Source organism: Magallana gigas, chromosome 9 (assembly GCF_963853765.1).
Source record: "Magallana gigas chromosome 9, xbMagGiga1.1, whole genome shotgun sequence".
NCBI classification, from domain to species: Eukaryota; Metazoa; Mollusca; class Bivalvia; order Ostreida; family Ostreidae; genus Magallana; species Magallana gigas.
The window spans coordinates 4089941-4114489 of NC_088861.1; the positions used below are offsets into that span (position 1 = coordinate 4089941).

The 24549-nt window shown below is 32.4% G+C and overlaps 1 protein-coding gene and 1 long non-coding RNA gene across 6 annotated transcripts in view; one reads left to right on the forward strand and one right to left on the reverse strand.

Annotated features, from left to right (window-relative positions):
- The window catches only part of LOC105343050 (snake venom 5'-nucleotidase), a 34772-nt gene that overhangs the window by 4692 nt on the left and 5531 nt on the right, over positions 1–24549 (reverse strand). Inside the window, exons 3-5 of the mRNA XM_034476940.2 lie at positions 3045–3245; positions 2425–2619; positions 932–1063 (exon numbers count right to left, since the gene is read on the reverse strand). Coding sequence (XP_034332831.1) covers positions 932–1063; positions 2425–2619; positions 3045–3245 — 528 coding nt within the window. The remainder of the gene's footprint in view (positions 1–931; positions 1064–2424; positions 2620–3044; positions 3246–24549) is intronic.
- Positions 4070–23057, forward strand: LOC117691262 (uncharacterized). Of its 5 annotated transcripts, XR_010709201.1 has the most exons (13): positions 4070–4084; positions 10587–11721; positions 12564–12710; positions 12972–13182; positions 14686–14775; positions 15138–15230; positions 17336–17402; positions 17902–17994; positions 18229–18303; positions 19037–19094; positions 19604–19737; positions 20001–20084; positions 21843–23057. It is a non-coding gene; the product is annotated as an uncharacterized lncRNA (long non-coding RNA). The 5 variants fall into 5 exon arrangements; XR_010709202.1 differs by lacking the exon at positions 4070–4084 and having other exon boundaries at positions 11416–11721; positions 18229–18321; positions 21843–23047; XR_010709203.1 differs by lacking the exons at positions 4070–4084; positions 12564–12710 and having other exon boundaries at positions 11417–11721; positions 21843–23047.

Genomic DNA, 24549 nt, shown 5'->3' on the forward strand with positions numbered 1-24549 from the left:
CCGCATTTCCTCTAATTTTCTTAAATTTTGAAGAAATTTTGATTATTTTTTTATGCTTCCAATAACAAAATATTTCTAATTTTTATGTATTATGAAGACTTTATATAAAGATATAAATTGACAGAAAAACTAATATATTGACCGTTTCATAAGAGAGAAAAACTGATTTTAGTGATTTTTTCACAAAAATCAATGTATAGAATTGGCGCTTTAAAAAGCTTATAAAAATATTATTTGATAGGCAAATCATATTTTAAAAACATATTCTGAAACCCAAGTATCATATTATTAATTCACATTAGTAAAAAAAAATCCAACATTATTGTAATTGTTTTTAAAATGCTAAAACAGACTCATTATATATATATAATCTGCAGCAATTCTGAATTGCGCAACATGTGATATTTTCCTACGCCAAAAATATAGTCCTTGTTCCATTCTAAACATTGATTACATTTTTCTATCCCAAGTTGTATGATAGTAAAAAAGAAAGAAAAATATACTATTTTAATTTCCTTTCATCTTGATTTAATGAACAGTTAATCAAATTTACGTTTGACAAGTCGAAACCAGAAAAGACTCCTTCCTTAACAGTCAACATTTTCTTTTTTCAATTAAGAATTATAGCATAATGTGCATTCGTTAATCTAATAACTGCATGACAGTACTCATTATGAATATGTAATACGTCAGCTTGTCGAAGTGGGCGATCCCGAGCGATCGCAAACTTTCGTGTCATAGGGACAGTACATGTATATTGTCATGTTGTAAATTTTGAATTTACCGGTTGGCAGTAAATACAAAATTTACAATATGACAACGTAGATTTTGAATTCACCGCCACCCGGTAAATTCAAAATTTACAACATTACAATATTCTGGTGAGCGCTCGCGAACGTCCGCTTTCCTAGGACAGGCTTTTTGGAGTTACCAAGGTTACATTCCATCAGTCGGCAGACTTTGGAGTCGCCTTCTAGGTACACTGCTGAGTATCCCACAACTTTCTGCTTCTCTGCTTCCAACTCCTTACTCATCTCCGTCACTTCCGCCAGTATATTCGGGTCTAAAGAAAACCACAAAAACTATTTAACAACTAATGATCGTGCTACCATTACAAGCGATTTTTTTTATCTGTTTATTAAAAAAAATAATGAAGAAAATCGAAGGTTTACACACAGGGGCATCGTATCCGCTCTACACTATATGACATATTATCGTATCCGCTCTACACTATATGACATATATATAATAATACACAAGGGAAGAATCGAAAGTAGGACACGATTTGTAAACAATGTCAAAAAACAACTCACTTCACAAAAGTTACGCAAATCCTCGCACACAATGTTGCAAATGTTGTCAAAAAACACGTTCACACTCAAATATTCCTAATAAACTCGGTAAAAAGCGTTTTTATCCCATTAAAACCGCTGTCTGCTGCAGAAACCCAATCTCTTCGCCCAAGAAAAGACAACTCTGTACTTTCTCTCTCTATATGTTCAGTAATGATAGTGAAATTTCGGCCGCGGCGGTAACCTGTAAAATGTCTGGGGAAATTTTCGTCGTATGTTACTACCGTAAAAAAATTTCTACAAAAGATTAAATGATAGGAAATATATTAATTTGTTTTTAAACAATTGCATATTAAATTACGCTAATTAAAGTACATGCCAAATATATCGGAACGAATGTTAACAGAAATGTAAATTTAATATACTAGGCTAGTAATTTGATATTGACAATTAAAACAATGCTGAAATTCATAGGCAACGACAATAATAATTTTGAAGGTTTAATGGGTTGCAAAGACAAAAAATTAATTATGAGTATTTTAATTATTGAAAAAAAAAATCATATAATTTTTTTTATGTGAACACCAATGTAGTTTTTCATTAACATTTTAGAGAAAAAAAAAATATTTAAAATTTCCCCAGACATTTTACAGTTTACCGCCGAAATTTCTACTATCATTACTGAACATATAGAGAGAGAAAGTACAGAGTTGTCTTTTCTTGGGCGAAGAGATTGGGTTTCTGCAGCAGACAGCGGTTTTAATGGATAAAAACGCTTTTTACCGAGTTTATTAGGAATATTTGAGTGTGAACGTGTTTTTTGACAACATTTGCAACATTAAGTGCGAGGATTTGTGTAACTTTTGTGAAGTAAGTTGTTTTTTGACATTGTTCACAAATCGTGTCCTACTTTCGATTCTTCCCTTGTGTATTATTATATATATGTCATATAGTGTAGAGCGGATACGATGTCCCTGTGGTTTACATTGAAAAATTTAAATATAGAACAGATTAAAATTTTCTATTTTGGCATTATACATTACCTTGTATTATTAGAATACTAACACTGTAATCTGCACAAATAATTGACTTTTGAAAATACATTATCCTCGTGCATCTTTTTAATACGTACCTTGCAGAGTATTGTTGTCCAAAAGTATCGGCAAACCGTCCCAGGATTCCACATTGTTGTTGGAATCGAACGTGATATTTAGGAATCCAAGATATTTCCCGGCAAAATAGTCCTGAACTATCAGAGTTTTTCTTGTGCCGTGGTCAACGATGGTCGGGTACGGTCCCTCTGGTTCATCATTTGAGGGCAGTGGGCCTTTAATTATAAATAGAATCAGAATTATCAAAGTTATACATTGCTGATTAAAATTTGGTGAAATTGGACCTCTTTATATTGTTTTGTTTAAAAAATTGCAAAAAATGCAGTTCGCATCTAAATGCTGTATCATTGCATGGCATGCAGTGTAATTTCAAAGTTCCTATTCATTCTTTTTTATTTCATAGATCTCTATTTAAAAAAAACAGGTAAAACCACTCTCGTCCCATTTTAAAAGAAATATAAGATGAATGTTGAATCAAATTAAGGCCTGTTTAGGTATTTTAGATTCAACAATCTAACAAAAAAAATAAGTTAAAAAATATTGCTATCGTGTCTAATCACATTAAATGAAAATGTAGAAGGTTAAGAGGCTTTCAATTAATATTTTTACATAATATCAGATACATTCAAAATGACTCTACCCGTCATATCGTATAGGAACGTATGGGTGTGACCGCCAACTATGATGTCAAGATCGGGCACGGCATGCGCTAATTTTTTGTCGTTTCCATAGCCATAATGGCCGACGCCAATCAGAATGTCGACCTTTGGTGTCATGGATTTGATTTTCTGAACTTCAGCTTTGACAGAGTCAACAACGTCGTAAAAATGTAAATGTTTACCTGGAAAAAAGTTTATCATAAATAAATGAAACGTAAAATTGGATCCATATCAATACTTGTACATGTATGATTGACATTTAAAACGTTATATATGAAATTGAGGTCTTTTAATTGTTATTGCTAATAACTTTTTTGTAAAAATTAAAGATCTATGAATTTTTCATAATTTTGATATGATAAGAACTTTTCACGACTATAGTCTTGCTAGCTACAATGAATAATGGCAATTCACATAAATCAAATATATATATATATATATATATATATATATATATATATATATATACCTGACTTATGCATTTGGTAGACCGATTGTATTATTTTATCTTTATTAGGGAGACCGGTAGATTAGGGAGACATATTTTGGTCTCCGTATTATTTTGACCTTGTCTAAAATGTAATTGGCTTATCTTTAAATGAATGAACGGTGTGTCTTTGCCTAAAATGCATCAATGTGTCTATTATTTGACATCCAATAGTTGCCTTTTGTCTATATTTTTTCGTAAAAAGGAATTCAATCTGCCTCCATCGTATAATTAGCAATGACTATTTTTCTGCATTTAGGAGACCAACGAAAACTTGCCATATTGCAAAAAAACTAACATATATAATTTGTTTAGCCTTTAATTATTCTAAATGAACTTGTTTTCAAAATACTTTTTCACTTTTTATGTATAAAGCCTAACTAGAAAAAAAAGTCGTTAATTTCTTGACCATGTTTGAACATTTGGCAAGTGCTCTCCGCCATTTGTTCCGAGTACTCTCGGAACGTCTCGGGTTAAAACAATGGACCTTTTAACGCCAGCGTGTTGCTTTTTAGGAATCAACGCCATTTTATGGTAAGTACTTTTGATAATCCTACTACAATTGAACAAAGTAATGTTTTTATGAAGTTTTTTTTAAAAATATTCAAATAATATAGGGCGATAATGTGTGCAACTTGACTATTTTACACCAAATGTCGGTCATACTAAAACACGCCTGCCGACGCCTGCCGGGGAAAACACGCCTGCCGAGAGAAAACCGCACGCCTGCCGTTTACCTGATGGATTATTTTAATATTTTCTTTGATATTTTATTTAACTTAACTAAATTAAGTATCATAATAACAAAAAGTTGACTTTATATTGATTATTTAGCACAAAATTAGCAAAAATGTTCAATGTTGGTAAAGATAGATAACTCTTACGTAGAATCCATACGCCTGCCGAGGAAATCTAGACGCCTGCCGTTAATTTGATGGATTATTTTACTTTTTTCTTTGATATTTTATTTCTTTTAACTATATAGATGATAATAGAAATCAAAAGTTGATTTTATATTAATTAATTAACACAAAATAAGTAAAAATCGGGTAAGCTGATAGCTCTTACGAAGAAATCATACGCCTGCCAAGAAAATGTATACGCCTGCCGTTTAGTTGATGGATTATTTTAATTATTTCTTTGATATTTTAGTTTACTTGGCTTAATAAACGATAACAGAAATAAAAAGTTGACTTTAAATTCGTTAATTAACACAAAATTAGTAAAAATCGGTAAAATAGATAACTCTTACGCAGAATGCATACGCCCGCCGAGAAGAGAACACGCCTGCCGCTTACCTGGTGGATGATTTTAAATTTTTAATTTATATTTCATGTTTTCTAACATGATAAATGATCAGATTAATTAAAAATTTACCACATTTTTTAATCAACACAACATGAGAAAAAACCACACGCCTGTCGTTTACCTGAAGATGAATTAATATTTTTCTTATGTTAGTATTTTATTTTACTGTACTAAATAGCAAGCATAGATAAAAAGGAAAAAAATTGCGAAGGGCTAAAAATAAAGGGAAAACTCTTATGTAGAAATCTTACGACTGTCGATTTAATATGCACGCTTGCCATTTTATTTATGTCATTTTTATTTGTATAAACTAATTTATAAATTACTTAAAGATTGCTAGATATAGACTTAACATTTTGCCTTATAATTATGTTCATAACTTTACTTATTGCTGCTATTGATTAATCATATTATATGAAGTCGGGTGATACGGAATGATATAATATGTATGTCATCCCTTTTAAGTTTGACAAAAGTTTTGTTTTCTATCAGAATTTAATATTTTGATTAAGCCTGTCGCTGAAGCTTTTTATGATAGAAATACAGGGTAAGATTTATCAAAACGTCTATAGATACGAAACGCCCAAGGAATATACATGTGTACGCTTTTACGCTTGTCGAATACCTATATTATTGCATGACATGATTTTTTTCATTAATTTTCTTCTTCCGTCAACTGTGTACATGATCATAGAATAAGAATGAAATAAAACTTTGTGTGTTGTAAAGGGGGATACTTATAATCAATATCATAACTTTTCGCCTAACGCAAAAATTGATAATCTTGTAATTTCAAACAATATTTCATATTTCATTTAACTTTACCAAGTAAACGAATAAAGACATAATAATTAGATTTCAATGATATTAAAACGTAACACGAAACGTGTGCATCCAGTATATTTTTTTCAGGGGGGGTAGTATTTAGGTTTGTCCGGGGTTGGGGTGTCGGGGCAAGATTTATGGTGATTTTACTTAACAAAAAAATTATTTTCCAAGGGAGATGGGGACTCCATCACCCCCACTTCAGTAAAAAATTCGAGTTTTACCGGGGGGGGGGGGGGGGGGTAACTCTACCCACCTCCCCCCGAGTATATCAACTCATGAAAAGAATGAGTGAAAATCATTTACAAAGCCAAAGAAAAATTCTTAGATCATCCCCCCAAAAATTAATGAATTGAGACTGATATGAATATTTGATGGACGTTAATGAGTTATACTAACATTGTTATTGTTAGCAAGAACATTGACTAATCTACGACAGCTTACTGATCACAAGGGTCGATCTATAATATTGTTCCACGATCTTATGGCCTATAGACCAATCCTGTTTTAAAGTTTTTCTAAATACTGGATAACAAATCGTGTTTTAAAAAAAAATGTAAACCAACAGAAATCGTGATACCAGTGGTTTCCTATACATAAGCGTCGGAACCGGGAGGGGGGGGGGGGGGGGGGGGGCTAGGGGAGCTGCATGAGCCCCCCCCCCCCCCACACACACACACACTTTTTTGCAAAGTTAGACCTAACCAATGGGCACATAACATCATAGAGGGTTCAGCCCCCCCCCCCCCCACATTTCCAATGAAAAGATGGAAATATTGAAATATGGAGATGTTGGAGTCATATGTATAATAGCCCCCCTCCTCCCCCCCCCCCCCCCCCCCCCCGGATTAGGAATTTCAAGATTTGGGAACTATAACCCCCCACCACGGATAAGGATTTTGCCTTCCTTGTCAAGATTTCAGAGGATTAGTTTAGCCCTTTGCTTCCGACGCCACTGATATATATTAATATATATGGAAACCTTTATGAGAAAGGAGAGGGCTTAAGAAACGTGGCGTGTACGTACGTGTATATATGTAGTTGTTGTATATGTTACGTGTTAAACAAGAAATTAAGCTGTTTTCTAGCATCTCTTTCTCTCTTTCTCTTTCTTTGTCTCCTCTCCTTTCACTTCCTCTCTCTCTCTCTCTCTCTGTCTTTTCCATCCACTGCCCTCTCTTCCTTTGTCTCTTCAATAATGGAAACAATTCAAATATCAAGAGAAAGAAATACTTATAAATGTAGTTGCACCTGCGTTCAACTGTTCTACTACATGTATTTTTCAATAAAAAAAATTCAATAAAAATATGGAGAAAACTGCAGCGAGTCGGTAAGCGTAAGACATTCACATTCCAAATGTTCGACATCTGAACGTGGTGGTTTTTTCGGTTTTGATTTATTTCATGAGTAAAAATTTTCTGAGTCAAAAATAAAAGCAATATTCTATGCAGATCGGTTGTCTTTGAACTTAATGAACGTAAAATATCTTCCCGACAATTTTTATATTAATCAACCATACTGACTTTAATTAATCGTACGTCGTGGAGGTTGATATGTTTATTGATAAAAAAAAAAGAAGAAAGAATAATGCATGCATTCGTAATTATTGATTCTTCAATGTATATAATCATACCATACGGCTTACAATATCACTCACTTCACTATCCCTCAAACGGTTACACTCACAGTTTTGTAAATAGAAAAACGGGACCACAATCTGAACATGCACATACAGATTAATGTATTTTTATCTCATTATATTACAAATCATGTAATAATAACAAAATAATTTACTCATTATGTTCTTTGCTATAATATTTTGGGCGAATCGGGGTTGGGGCTACATGTCCAAAGATAACTAGTGATCGTTGCTCTACTGATACACGTGTATACATACACGTGTTAGTTTCTTGTGTATTCTGTGTGAATTGAACGGTTTTTTGTCTCTTAAGAAACAATAGACCTTACCTACCTGTATATTGGAAGACGACCGTGAAGCACACACCTTGTACACAAGCCCCCCCTTCTCTCTCTCTCTCTCTCTCTCTCTCTCTCTCTCTCTCTCTCTCTCTCTCTCTCTCTCTCTCATGTGTTTTAGGTGACTGAGAAAAATAGTTATGAACGAGTCGATCTACCTAAGTATGTCTTAAGATACTATGTATAGCCTTTGAACTTACACCTAATTATTAACCCAAAAGTATTATTAAAACCTTGCAGTCCACTTTAATTATTCCAATTGATAGAGCAAGGTCGCCATATCATGGTTTCTGACTCTTATATTTGTATTTTTTATGCATCGATATGAAATTGAAGAATAATACCATTTTATCCTTATACATGTATATGTATATATCATGTACAAGCACTTAATAAAAAAATATTTCTGATTAATAAGCCATCAGTTTTTAATTGGTCAGACCTACGCCTCTTCATAAAACATGTATAGTCCATTCATAACCGTAAACATTGAAACATTTGTGTTACTATATATCTTCGTGAAGCTTATAAAATATAAAGAAAACAAAACTTATTTTGTAGGGGAAAATATCATTCATTATCATTTACGAGACAGTCCAGGCTTATAACCAAGAATATTGACACGATTTGAATCACTTTACAACGTTAATCATTAAACCAGGGTTCTTTTTTTCTCCATTTAAAACTGAGACCATAAATCGTAAAACTTTAACCCGGTCACATTTTCATCAGCTTGGAAAAATTGAATGAACTTAATACTGAATGATAACCTCAAAATAAAGCATATACTGAACATGTAGCTGCAATAATTATACCGGTATATTGATTGTGTTGAATATTGAAACAACCTACAGAGTTCTGCTTTGATTTGGTAATTGCATGCTCTATAAGTCTGCTTTATTTCTTCTACGAACAGAATAAGTCATCACTGGAAGGTTAAGCGTGTATTGGATTTCAAAAGTCTATAGTGGGGTATGATTGAGTCTGTTAGATTTTCTTGTTAGAAAAAGCCGGGTTTTTTTTTAAATATTCAAACTGATACCCCCTATACCCCTCTTTCCCTTGAATGGAATAATTATCCGCTACACTGATATCATGCAATGTAAAATTTTGCTTCAGGCTTATGAATGTCCTGTGTAATATTTGATTTTAAAAACGCAGCGAAACAGAATCAGAATCTAGAGATTTAGATATAGTTTGGTGAACTAGGCAGTGAAAGTCTTGAGATGAAAAAGTTTTTCAAGATGTAAACAGTTACAAACATTGTACAGAACTAATTGTGTACGAAAATGTAAATGCACTTTGCTTAAAAAGTCTAACCTTTCCCTATATACATTTACTAGAATTAATAATTTAGGAGCATAAATATTTATAAAATCTGGAATGCATACACAATTTAAGTACGTTAGCCTGTTTGTTTAAGAAATACATTATATAGCCTTCATACACGGATAAAGGTTATGCCAGTCCACTTCTCTAAAGAAATGAAATTATCGAATTGCATCTTTTGAATTGATTGAGTTGGTGTCAATATTAATTTCCATTACATGTCTTGAATTTTGTATTTTCATGTTCACCGAACACAGTATTTACAGTTTGACTCCATACGTATTTCTGAACTTAGTATAACAGTGCATTATTAATTATATATATTCACATCAGTATACTTTCCTTCTTATTTCAGACACCACTTTTAGGCTAGATCGTATGAATATATAACATAAAATATTTTGATTATACGTAAAATACATGCATATTTTAAGGGTTCTTCGAAAACTTTAATCTTAAAATTCGAGCAGTGACATACAAAAGTCATGTACATGTATATACATGTAATTAACAGTACATGTATGTCCCTGCTTCGAGTTTGTAATATATCTTTAATTAATTGCAACAAAAAATAAGGTTATGAAAACACTAATAAACTATAACTATGTAAAAAGCTGAAGTTTTTCAAGAAATAAAAATAAAAAACATGGATAAATGATTAAATCAGCAGGCTTATTACAACTCAGTGTCTCGGCAGGCGTAAGCAGGGTAAGAACTCTTTGTCTTCTTTACAGACTTTGAACATTTTTAATAATATTTTCATTAAACAGCGAATGCAAAATAACCTTTTATTTCTTTGATCATGTAATTAGTTAGGAAACATAAAATATCCAAGAAAAAAAAAATCATATATCAGATAAACGGCAGGCGTATAGATTTTCTCGGCAGGCGTATGCATTCTGCGTAAGAGTTATCTATTTTACCGATTTTTACTAATTTTGTGTTAATTAACGAATTTAAAGTCAACTTTTTATTTCTGTTATCGTTTATTAAGCCAAGTAAACTAAAATATCAAAGAAATAATTAAAATAATCCATCAACTAAACGGCAGGCGTATACATTTTCTTGGCAGGCGTATGATTTCTTCGTAAGAGCTATCAGCTTACCCGATTTTTACTTATTTTGTGTTAATTAATTAATATAAAATCAACTTTTGATTTCTATTATCATCTATATAGTTAAAAGAAATAAAATATCAAAGAAAAAAGTAAAATAATCCATCAAATTAACGGCAGGCGTCTAGATTTCCTCGGCAGGCGTATGGATTCTACGTAAGAGTTATCTATCTTTACCAACATTGAACATTTTTGCTAATTTTGTGCTAAATAATCAATATAAAGTCAACTTTTTGTTATTATGATACTTAATTTAGTTAAGTTAAATAAAATATCAAAGAAAATATTAAAATAATCCATCAGGTAAACGGCAGGCGTGCGGTTTTCTCTCGGCAGGCGTGTTTTCCCCGGCAGGCGTCGGCAGGCGTGTTTTAGTATGACCCCCAAATGTTGATTAATCTTCGAGGACATTCGAAACGAAGTTAACAATAAAAGCATGATTTTCATTTCCACTGTACGTTTGATGTAATATGTAATTCAAGGATTTATCAGTACCTTCTCCAGAGCAAAAGTCGTCCCCATTCCCAATTGGAAATAAGTTCACTTCAGCAGCTGTCCAAATTATGATCCCAATTAGTATAGCAGTGTTTTTCCCAACTGGTAAATAGTTCTTATGTTTATTTCTTATCAAAAAATACTTCGTAAAATAACCAGAATGTCCAAAAATGTTCAGTGTTAACAAATGATTAAACCCATTTAGCAAAACTGCAGTCATAAAAGTTTCCAAACACGCTGTAAACATCGCCAACTTTTAATCCGATTTTCCTCTGTTTTTCTAAAACATCGTTATTTTGTGGTATGCAGTACAGTACTGTAAATGGTACATGGTTTTTTTTTTACACACACTAGACTGATATAAAAGTAAAAGGTAAATGTTATGAAATATTTCAAACAGAAAAATACATTCTCAATTTAAAAGGGGATGTTGATAAATTCTTAATAATGTAATACTTTTATGACCAGTGTTGAAGGTGTTTATTTCAGGGGAAAAGACTTGTTCTAATAACTAAATATAGGAATATTATACATATATCTATATTGTGAAGTTAATTAGATTCTATTCAATTAAAGTCTAGCTCTTTGATTTTCCATTATGATAATAAATTCAGAAATCATGATGTATGCAACATATGATTTCTCCCAACTGCATGAAATTGTCGATACAATTTTCCCAATTCCAAAAAAATTGGCATTTTCAAAATAAAAAAAGGCTGAAAAATCCCTGTAATTATATAGCTAGTTTATTGAAAATGGACAGAAAAGTTAACCGAAGAATGTCGCTTTATGTAAATAAATCGACATGAAGAATTTTCTATATTACAGTTATATGTACCAGTAATATTGTTTTAAATTAATTATGTACGTAATGTAGATATATGTACATGTACCCCTTGTTACCTAAATGAATTAAAAGCAAATTAAGATCAGTTGCTCTTTTTCACTTGTATAGTGGAAAGATAGCCGACTATTCTATGTACGAATTGACTTATTATAGGTAAGATAGTCAGGCCTCCATGTTTACAACCGGGATGCTCACCCCACATTTACAATTGTGACCCACATTTACAAATGTGACATCATAGTATCACTCTCGTTTGGCTTTTCGGATATTATCAGGTTTGTAAAATTTTTGGCTTTTGATGATTAATAATAATGTAAACAATGTGTCTGCAGATTCCCGTTGGGCTGAGTGTGATCTGTTGACCAGGCAAAACATGTATGTCTTGATTACACAGCGTTGTGCACAATGTGCTCTCAAGAACATTCAATCCAGAAGCATGACCAATGTAGCAACACTTTTAAAACTACTTTTTGATACTTGTATTGATTTTAATGTTTATGCGCACCTGGGGCGCCCTTTCCCCTGTAATTGTTGATTTATTAGAATAACATGACATGTTTCATACATGATAGCATTAAAAATGGTCGATGGTTGTAAATATTTTGTTGTTTACCAATTTAATGTATGTTCTCACTAGAACATGCACATATGATATATGGTAGACTATTATCACATTCAACTCTCTCTCTCTCTCTCTCTCTCTCTCTCTCTCTCTCTCTCTCTCTCTCTCTCTACAGCAGCGATTCATCTTATGACCTTTAAAAATCATGCACCTGCACTCTTGCGAGTATACAAAATGTTGTAAAATGTTCGTACTATATATTGTTCGTGCATTGCACTGCGATAATTTGGATCGCATTCAGTCGCGTCTGAATAGTGTGCATGTCCACAATTTTTAAGGAGACTTGATGCAAGCACTAAAATGCATGCAACAAATGCGAGACCTCATGCAATATATGAGAGAGCTCGTGCGAATCTAAAACATTCCGATCGCAAAGAGTTGTAAAGTGCTCGTAAGCCAATTGTGAATGGGGCTTAATGTAGATGTTTATGAATCCAAAAGTTTTCTTTGCATATAAACAATGCTTTCACACAGGTGCTTGTGGTTTTAATGTAGGTTTTGGAGTTATTAGCACAACCAGTCATGTCAGTGGAGATTTTCTCCTGCAGGAGAAACATTAAAAGGACAGGATGGGGAGGAGAGACTGAAGACAAGCACAGAAAACAAAATATTTATCTATAAATATAATGGAAAAGAACTTTGGTAATACGATTTATACATATTTACATGAAGCTGGAGGTATGTAGCTCCTGATGTAAAAAAAAAATTGAAGCAACGTTTATCCAAATTTTTTTTTTCAGACCAGGAGATACAGACCTGCAGCTAAATGTAATAGTTTAACATTTATGTATGGCAGTAATGTTTCTAGAAATAACTATAAACAATTCTAATTAAGTCAAGCAAAAATACCAGTAATTATATGCTTCTTATTTAAGGTTTGATTTCTTTTTATGTACACTGTAGTATTGATGCTGTCAGGAGTGAACAACCATACATGTATCTGCCAGTTTGTAAATGATGGCAAGGACGATGCAAACTCCACCATAAACTCAGAGTGTTTAATGGAAGGGAATACCTATGATTGTTTGCTAAGAGAGACATTGTGGTTGGGGAAGAGATACTTCATGTATATGACTATGGTTGTGATGGGAAAAGCTTGCGGTGGCGCAGCAAGGTAGGAAAATGGTTGGATTAATTATACACAAAAAATAATTATTAAGAGAGAGTTTAGTGATTTACAATCAGGCTTTGGATATCTTGTTATCTGGCTTTGGTTTTGTTTTTGCATTTTTTCGTACATTGATTTGTTTTAAACTAATTTAAAAAATAGGTTTTTCTCAAGAATTTAAAAAGTATCAGAATAGATAATTTACATGTTTTTATTGAAAAACAAGCCTAAAACTTCTGTTAGTGTTGTTAAATAGGTTAAAAATCGTGATCAATTAATCAGCAGAATTGGTTGTCTCTTGCCATCTGATGATCGGTCAATAATCGAATCGGTAACAAATTATATTAAATTCAATAATATGGGGCACTAAATTTTATGCTATGTATAATCTAAAATATATAAGTGCTATTTTCACTTCCTTTTAAAAGCTTATAAGACTTTTGCTGTATTTTTATTAGGTAGAATGTTGCACATCTTTTGAGATTGAAGAAAACCCCCAGCTCACAACAGTTTTCATTTCATTCAATACAGATTAGAAAACAAAATGATAGGTATAATATTAATGTAATAAACCCAGACTGAGTATAATTGATTATAAAATCTAAAATCGATTATGATAAATCGACAACCTTTTCAACTGATCATTGATTGAAATTCAATCATCGTGACAACACTAGCCCCTGTTCATGTACATGTTTTTACCGGTACTAGTTTTGATTGATTTCAGAAAAGGCTGTGATCCTTTTGATTTTGGTAATGGTTTTGTTAGGTTTTATTTCACTTTATTTTGTTTATAGTTGTTTGATTTTCTTTCAATTTTAACATTATATACGGTTCTTGTGCTGACCTGAATAGATTTATTTTGTTTTCATTATCAAGCACTATTAAATTAAAAGCTTGAAAGAGGTGTCCAGTTGTGCAGTGGACAATGCACCTGCTTATCACCACTGCGACCCAAGTTTAATCCCCATGATCGACAGTTGTTGTATATGATAGGGTACATTGGTCGCCTGCTTGGACACGTGGGTTTTCTCCAGTCACCCCAACTTCTTCCCACATCATGACCCACTCGCGCTAACATCCATGCCAACAAAAAGCTATTAATATAAGTCAGTGTGCATTGTGAATCTGTCACTAATGTGGAGGGTCTCCTTTGCAGAACAAAATTGTTTTTTGTTAGATAAATTACAAAATCTGTTTCTGTAGTAAATATGAATATTTTGCAAATTGTTTACAGAATGTACTTCTTGAAAAATATACATTTACATAGAATTATCAGATTTGGTAGGTTAGTTAATTTAAGCATCAATCTGAATTGGAATTCATTTTTCACTGAATATTGGTACAGTCTTGTTTTTGTACCATGGCTGAAAAGTTTGATTTAGTCAGTGGTCTGTTGTCAGATTTATAAAAAAGAAACATCAATTACCAAATGTGGTAAACTAATAATTGATGAATGTTTATGAAAGAAAATTTCATAATTTATAATATTGTTTTAATTTCTTTCAGTTCCCTCTGATGTGGATTCTGACCCATTTAGTGTATCAAACTACTCGCCAAGTTCTGATTCTGAATCAGATGAAAATAAGAAGGTTTTGGGTAATGTTATTATTTAAAGAATAATTTTGCATCTGCAGTCCATTTTCACTTTGCAAAAAATACCTGAAAGAACAAAAGGCTGAGAGCCCAGTCATTTTAATTCAGACTAAAGTAAATCCATTTATATTAACTAGATATACTTTGAAATGTAGTTGTGTATAACAATCTACATGTTGATCTGGTCTCCCTAATGCTGTGATAATGCATTAGATTTACATGATATGAGTGGAATGTACTGGATGTAATATATTTGTAACAGTTATATTTCTTTTGTTTAATCATTAGGAATAAAATTTGCAATGATTTAAAAAAGTAAACGTAGAAGCTTGTATTTACAATACAATATATTGGTATTTTTACAGAGTCCACCCCAAATTCATTGAGAGCTAGCCGCAACACAATGGAAAAACAGGGCATCTTGACCCTCAGAGAAAACAGTGAGCATTTTGAAGCAGGTAAATGAATTGAATTCAATGTTGCAATGTTATTATGTTTTTAAGCAAGAAACATTAATACAGTCAGTTGGGTAGCTAGACCTGAAACGAAGTGCATGCTTAAAATGGCAGGGGGTGTGGGGGCCACCATGAGGCCCCCAGTGGGTCCAGGACAAAGCCCAGGGGGCGAAAGCCCCTGGAAGCTCATGGATTCTGACGATTTTTAACACCAAATATTAAAGCAGAAATTGAAAGGAATGCTTACTATTTAAGCCTATTTTTAGGCAGTTAAAATTGTTTTGGCTATAGTTTAGGCATAAAATAAAATCAGAAAACTTATTAAAAGTTAAAAGAAGAATTTTTTTTGCCATTTGCCTTTGCCCACTCAAAGCTTTTATTCTTAAGTTCATTTTCACATAGTTTATGGTAATGAATATCTCAATAAAGCTGTGATATTCTATCGGGGAAATTTAAAATGTGTAAAACTAAGTTCAACTGCAAAATAAATAGTTGCCTTTTTAGGTACATGCATTGTGTACTGTTTCTTTAATATGGTACTTTAAGACCATATTGTGTGGCTATATTTGGTGCTTAATACGTCTTTGTTTAGCATTGATTTCGGATAAAGTAGGACCGAGTGACGGAAACGGGCTGATGGAATAACTAAGTATGGACCTTAATACTTGAATTCTTTTTTTATATTTTTTAACCGGGTTTTCCAACGGAAAAATCCGGTTATTAAAATGGTGAAAATGGCGGGCGGGTGGGCGGGCGGGCGGGCGGGCGGGCGGCTGCCAAAAGGGTACCCTCATTGTACGGATAACTCCTCCTACAGTTTTCAAGATAGGAAGTTGTTCTTTTGCAGATCAATTGTACATATATCAGAGGTGTGCATATTGCTAGGATTTTGATTTCTGATAATTTATGAAAAAAATACCAGCTTTTGAACTTAGTCATTTTTTGGCAAAATATTGCATATAGGGTACCCTCATTGTACGGATAACTCCTCCTACAGTTCTCAAGATAGGAAGTTGTTCTTTTGCAGATCAATTGTACATATATCAGAGGTGTGCATATTGCTAGGATTTTGATTTCTGATAATTTATGAAAAAAATACCAGCTTTTGAACTTAGTCATTTTTTGGCAAAATATTGCATATAGGGTACCCTCATTGTACGGATAACTCCTCCTACAGTTCTCAAGATAGGAAGTTGTTCTTTTGCAGATCAATTGTACATATATCAGAGGTGTGCATATTGCTAGGATTTTGATTTCTGATAATTTATGAAAAAAATACCAGCTTTTGAACTTAGTCATTTTTTGGCAAAATATTGCATATAGGGTACCCTCATTGTACGGATAACTCCTCCTACAGTTCTCAAGATAGGAAGTTGTTCTTTTGCAGATCAATTGTACATATATCAGAGGTGTGCATATTGCTAGGATTTTGATTTCTGATAATTTATGAAAAAAATACTAGCTTTTGAACTTAGTCATTTTTTGGCAAAATATTGCATATAGGGTACCCTCATTGTACGGATAACTCCTCCTACAGTTTTTAAGATAGGAAGTTGTTCTTTTGCAGATCAATTGTACATATATCAGAGGTGTGCATATTGCTAGGATTTTGATTTCTGATAATTTATGAAAAAAATACCAGCTTTTGAACTTAGTCATTTTTTGGCAAAATGTTGCATATAGGGTACTCCATTTCACTGGATACGTGTTGATAGGATTATGGATACAGTTCACATAAAAGAAAACCCGGTTTGCTGTCACATTGACAGCTTTTCTCTTGTTTTTTCTTTATTTATTTTTTTACTGATTTTTCCCCCAAATGATGTGCATGCTCAGGCATATAAGCATACATGGTAGCTACGCCACTGGCAGTGTACAATTTACTACTCAAGTCTAAGATTGCTCGTTATCTTGGGGCTAAATTGGTCTCCCTAATGCTGTGATAATGCATTTGATTTCCATGATATGAGTGGAATGTAATGGATGTAATATATTTGTTATACTTATAAGTACATGTATAAGTCATTAGGAATAAGTTTTGCAAAGAGATAAAGAAGTAAACTTAGAAGCATGTATTTATGATACAATATATTGGTACTTTTTTACAGAGCCCACCCCAGTTTCATTGAGATCTAGCTGCAACACAATGGAAAAACAGGACAGCTTGACCCTAAGGTAAAGCAGTGAGCGGAGGTTGACAATGGTTTTCGAGGGGTGTCAATTTCAATAGATACCCTCCCAAACAGGCACTATTCATTTTATTTTACTGAATGTCTTATTTCTAAAGAAAATTTTACTGCTTTTATTTAGAAATGAAGTAAATTCTACGACAAACCGTACGCTCATAATTTAAGCGCATGTAACAGTTCGTTGTGTTACCAATTGCCAAGTGTGTTGCTAACGCTGAGGGTAATAGAACGGATTACCAACTGCGTCTAAACCAATCAGATTTCAGTATTTAACATTTAACATAAAAGTATAATAAAATTGTTTGTCTGGTCTCCCTAATGCTGTGATAATGCATTAGATTTCCATGATATTAGTGGAATGTAATGGATGTAATATATTTGTTATATTTATTTTAATTAATCATTAGGAATAAACTTAGCAATGATATAAAGAAGTAAACTTAGAGACTTGAAATTGCAATACAATATATTGGTACTTTTTACAGAGTCCACCCCAAATTCATTGAGATCTAGCCGCAACACAATGGGAAAACGGGACATCTTGACCCACAGAGAAAACACTGAGTATTTTGAACAAGGTAAATGAATTAAACTAAATGTTGCAATGTTATTATGTGATCCTGGGGCTTGGTCTCCTTAATGCTGGGATAATGTATTTGATTTCCATGATATGAGTGGAATGTAATGGATGTACCGGTAATATATTTGTAATATTTATTTTAATTAGTCATAAGGAATAAAATTTGCAATGATTTAAAAAGTAAATGTTGAAGCTTGTATTTACAATACAATATATTAGTACTTTTATACAGAGTCCACCACAGATTTATTGAGAGCTAGCCGCAACGCAATGGAAAAACAGGACATCTTGAACCTCAGAGAAAACAGTGAGCATTTTGAACAAAGTAAATGAATTAGAATCAAAGTTGCAACGTTATTATGTATAACAATTAACATGTTTGTCTGGTCTCCCTAATGCTGTGATAATGCATTTGATTTCCATGATATGAGTGGAATGTAATGGATGTAATAAATTCTCCTATATGTAATAATATTCCTAAATATAAATACACTGTGTTAGAGTAAAATCCCAAGAGATCCGAATATCAACATGGTGTGTAATTTTGAAGCGAGCAAAAAAGTGTTGATTCCTTCAATAATATGAATTAAATATTTAGATGAAAAGTATTTACAGCCTCAGAATGGTTTGTTATGAATAATTTGACTGTTATTTTCAATACAACTTCATTATTTTTCTCAAAAATCGATTCGGAGCGATTCTGCAATTTTCTGCTACATTACGGGTATATGGGAGGCATTCCTGTCAGATTATTATAACTAAGCAGAGTGTAGTGAAATTAATAGCATTATTGTAGGCTTAAAGCTTGGTTCTGTAATTGTAAACAATACGGTGCGTCGATGTAGTGAATGTCCGATATCATATGCAATGTCAACCCGTGCACGCACGGGTCAAAGTCTAGTAAGAATAATTAATTTTGACTTGTGAAAGAAAGTAATCATTTTAAGATTGATAAAGCCACAAAAGGGGCAACTGTTTCTTTAAAAGATTTCTTGTTTTAAACTTTATTTATGCAATAACGATTCTTTGATCTTTTGCAGTTCCATACCATTGTTTTCCCTCTCTCAGTTCCTGTGATGAAAGAAGTCAACTTGATAGGTTTGTTTCAATCTATTTTGTGAATGTTTTTCTTGTTTGATAATAGGATAGTCATACATATGTAGCTGCAACAATGTAGCCCTCTCCGATTTTTTGTAACTGATGTTTACTCCCCCCCCCCCCCCTCCAGGAGAGGGCTACATTATTGCAGCTAGGTGTTAGGCTTCTGGCTTTTGAATGACAATGTATAGATGGAGTTATTTCCTTGTGACTTATGACAGAGGCTGTAGTGCACAATTCCATTTGACTTTCAAGAAATGTTCAGATAGTAATGAAAATGTAAAGTGTTTAATAACATTTGCTGAGTACCACTTTCAATACTGTAAAAGGGATTATTTACATGTAAGGGAAAATTTACACTTAAGCTTAAAACTGGGTAAAATACCCCCACATTTGCATATGGGCAGTGCTTTAGTGTGGTAAATCACTGTGTATGTATTTCTTTTTCTTTTTTCTTCATTAAGTAATTTTTGTATTTGTATACATTTTTGAAATTTTTATCTAAAAAGGTGAGTGTCGGAGTTACATGTGCACAATCCTAAAGGTCCAAGTACAGCACCTGAATCACATGTGACTAAAGAAGATTTGATGTCCAAACCCTGCGAGAGTGGAAATGCAAATGCATCGGATGTTACACCACAAGGTGATCAGTCTTTTTTTTTATTTGTGTGAATCTGTGTGTGGTAGTGGTGGGGGGGGGGGGGGGGGGTAATAGAAGTCATATTATTGAAATGATAAAAACTTTTCTCAATAATTTTCTTTCTTTCTTTAAGATGACAATGGTACATTGATTTGCATCGTTTAATAATTAAAACCCATCCATAATGTTTGCTCTTTTCATTACGTTTTATGCATGCCTGTCCTTAGTATTTGCAAAGTAAGATATTCATGATATTGTTATTACAGAGTGCTTCTTTGAGATCGAAGATGATAATGGAACTAAAGTTCTTGCAAGCCCAGTTGCAGCCAAGAAGACTAAAAGCAGCTCAGGTGATATATCTTTGTTGCTTGGTCTATCTATCTACAATTTGATGAATTAGCAATTTTTAGGTCACCTGAGTTTATTGCAATCCGTTTTCGTCCGTTATCGTGCATCGTGCCTTAACAATTTTACATTTTTTAACTTCTTCTTAAAAACTACAGGGCTGATTATTACCATTTTTGATGTGAGGCATCTCTATGGTGAGAGGTATCTAAATTGTAAAATTCATGGCTCTACTACCCCCGGGGCGCCACATGTGGGGCCAAATTTGCAAAAAAAGAGCCAAATTTTAAAAAATATTCTTCTCTATTCCCATACATGTTAGGAAAAAACTGGTTGCATATTTATAATGTCCATGAAGCCCTCTACATAAATTGTGAAATTCATGGCCCCTGGGTCAGGGGTTCAGGCTCTAGAATGGGGCCAGTATGGCCATATAGTATATATGTATTTAATCTTAGAAAATCTTCTTTTCTACCCCATATATATTTGTTAAAAGTAAATGCATGATTATGATGTCCATATTGTGAAATTCATGACCCCTGGGTCAGTGGTTCAGGCTCTAGGGTGGGGCCAATATGGCCATATAGTAAAAATGTATTAAATCTTAGAAAATCTTCTTTTCTACTCCCATATAAATATATATATATATATCTGGTTATAAAGTCCATGAAGCCCTCTACCAAAATTGTGAAATTTATGACCCCCGGGTCAGGGGTTCAGGCTCTAGGGTGGGGCCAATATGCCCATATAGTAAAATGTTTTAAATCTTAAAAAATCTTCTTCTCTACTCCCACACATGTGGGCAAAAAACTGAATACATGGTTACGATGTCCACTAACTCCTCTACCTAAATTGTAAAATTCATGGCCCCTGGGTCAGGGGTTCAGGACATGAGGGGGGAGGCAATATAGTGTTAATGCATATAATGTTATAACATTCTTTTCTTTTCTCACACATCTGTATAAAAAACTGACCTATAATTATGTTTACCAGGAAGTCCTCTACTGAAATTTTAATTTTCATGTCCCCTGGAGTATGGGTTTTAACTCTAGGGCAGGGCCAAAATGGATGTATAGGTGTTATTGCATATAATGTTAAAAAATTATCCTTTTTACTCCCACACACCTGACAGGAAACTGAATTCATGATTTTGTAGACCCGATCTTTTAAGTTTGTTGCCAAAATTGTAGGTTTCACAGTTCTTTTTGAAAGATTTCAGGCAGGGAGGTGGCCGTCATTACTAATTTATAATTTTTCTACTCCAGAATAAAACCTAATTAATTAAATGCATATATGAGACTCCTCGACAAGTTTGTGTATGGGTTATATGCTACTCAAGTGACCGTTACAGGAATAGAAACAAATTTCTCATGGAGATTTTTAATGTGAAATGTTTACATCTTTTCACCATTCGGAACCCACTTGAAATACCTCATACAATTTTTCAATTATGTCATCCAGGCTATTTCATGGCCGATGCAATGCAAAATCCCTATAGGCTTTCTATTTTGGGTTGTGTATTGAAGCCTAAAGCGGTAGAGGGGGCATTTCAAAACAGATAATCTTGACATATAAGTGGATGAATGTAGTTCGAGCATAAATGTATTTATGAAAATCAAAATATTCAGCAAGAAGTAGTGGAAGCAAAAACCATACAGAGTATGGTATGCCTTGAATCTATACATAGGTATTATCCTTTTTACATGAATATGTAACAATATAATAATTCTGATTGTTCATATTATTTTTAAAATCTTTTCAAGGTAAAAGAGAAATCCAGGAGTTTTTGGAAAAACATGAAATGTATTCATTGGAACGGCTTGATGAGAGGACCAAATTTTTGAAGATTAGATCTAAAATCTTCAACGAGAGAAAAACAACACGACTTAGGACATTTAAAAAATTAAATGAAATGAAATCAATGAAAAAGCAAACATGAATCTCATCATTTTACATATAATGTAACTGTAATGTAACAACAAGACGTAGGGCATGTATGATAATTTATTTTTAGCTCACCGAGACGAAGTTAGGGGGAACTTATGCTATACTGCTGGCGTTGGCGTCCGGACCTGGTAAAAGTTTTTGTTGCAGGTCCTTTATCTTAGTTATTTCTTGTCCTATCTTCACCAAACTTGCATGGATGATGCATCTGGACCTTTTTATGAACTTGAAAAACTTGGATGCTGAATCTGGGCAATGAATTTTAGATGCTGGAGGTTAAGGTTTTTGGAACAGGTTAAAGTTTTTGGTGCAGGTGGCCTTTGATAGCAATTTCTAAATTACTACTGATCCAAACTTGCATGGATGATGCATCTTAAGATACTGATGCACCTGAAAGGCTTGTATGCTGAATCCTAGCCATAGGTTTCGGATGCTGGATGAGGTTATGTTTTTTGGAACAGGTCATATATTAAATTTATTTAGTACTATTTCAAACTTGCATAGTTGATTTAACTATAATATAAATGAATTGCAAAGGTAGCTTCAGATGCAGAGCCTGATCTTCATAATCAAGGATGCTAAAAATATATCTTAGTAATGACTGGTCCTAACTTAACCAAACTTGAATTGATGATGCGTCTTATGATACTGATGCATCTGGCAGGCTTGAATGCCGAATCTGAGTCATAGGTTTTGGATGCTGGATGAGGTTTAGTTATTTTGGAACAGGTCACATGATTTATAGACAATAGCTTGCATAGTTAATTTAACTATAATATAAATGAATCATAGAGGTTGCTTCAGTTTCAGATCCTGATCTCTATTATCAAGGATGTTTAAAAAGAATATCCTACCTCCTCTAACCTGATTGATAGATGTGTTTGTTGTTAAATGATATAACATGATTCATATGATATAGTATTGTCAGATTTGATACACTATTGTTTTATATGATACAATGTTATATCATATATTATATTATAAAAAGTTAGTAGGATATTGTATCAATATTTTTGTGCATAATGATATGATATTGTATCATTATATTGTAATGTAAAGTATTTTTTATTATGATGCAATGTTGTATAAAATGATAATGTATTTTATACTATTTTATCACATGCTATTGTTTCATATTATATTGCCATATTTAATATGGTATAATATGATACAATATTGTATTGTAATATATAATATCTTATCACATGATATGATATTGTATAAAATGATATTGGTTTATATAATATATTATTTTATCACATGAAATAGTATTATTTGATATTGGAATATATAATATTGTAACATATGATACGATATTGTATAAAGTGATATTGTATTATATAATATATTACTGTTTCACATGATATTGTATCATATGATTTGATACAATGTTGAATCAAGTTATATTGTATCTTATGATACAATATCATATTATGTATCAAATATGATATAATATCATACAATATCATACTTAAGTATACAATATAATATAATGTGTTACAAAATTGTGATGTATTATGTGATATGACATTGTATCATATATTATGATATTGTATTATGTGATCAAATGCAATAATGTATTTAACATGACACTATGTCATATCATATGTTACAATATCATATTGCATCATTATTTATTACAGTATTTTATTTTTATTATTATATGTGTGTATCTTATATTTATATATGAAATGAACATATGATTATTATCCAATTTTTAACATATGATATAGTAATATGATAATGTTTCGAAACATATCCAAGATCATTAACTATGATTTTCAGGTAATATGATAAAGGTGGTCTCATAAAGGTGATGCTTTATAAAGGTGATGTCTCGTCTCGGTGCTTTGTAATCTGTGATTACCTTTGTTTCTTATAAGGCAAGAAAGTGGCCCCTAAACGTGATATGTATTGCAGACGACATCCTAATGTCTTTATGTTTGAAAATTTTGAATTTTTTTTAGCTGCATAATCCTGTCCGTCCTTTAATATTTTTTTTGCCATGCATTTGATCAGTCATTTTTGCTCCCAGAGTAACTTTTAAACTTTGTCAATTTCTTACATGTGTACTTATTATCAATGTTATTCATTAACATTTATTAATGAATGGTTCATTCAATACGTGATCTTTGATCACCTTTTTTTATTGTTATATATGAATTATGAAGAATATTAAGTAAATCAATTTTAAAAGCTTTATTTTCTTGAAATGTATGAAATTTGAAATATGAAGATTGAAAATAGATTATGAATATTTTGATTTCATAAATTTACAGATCCTTACATACATGATTTTTTTGCACAGAAAAAAATGAAACTGTTGTAATTGAACTGCAAGTTCACCAAAATAATGGACATGTTATGTACACTGAATTTTGAATGGAAATGATTGCTCTATTAATAAATTTGAAATGATTAATTGTTTAAACTTTCAAAATTGAACTAATGTTTACACCCTGGTCCATAAATTATAAATGAAATCTATTTGAAATTAGTTTTGATGATTAGTAAAGTTTGTTCATG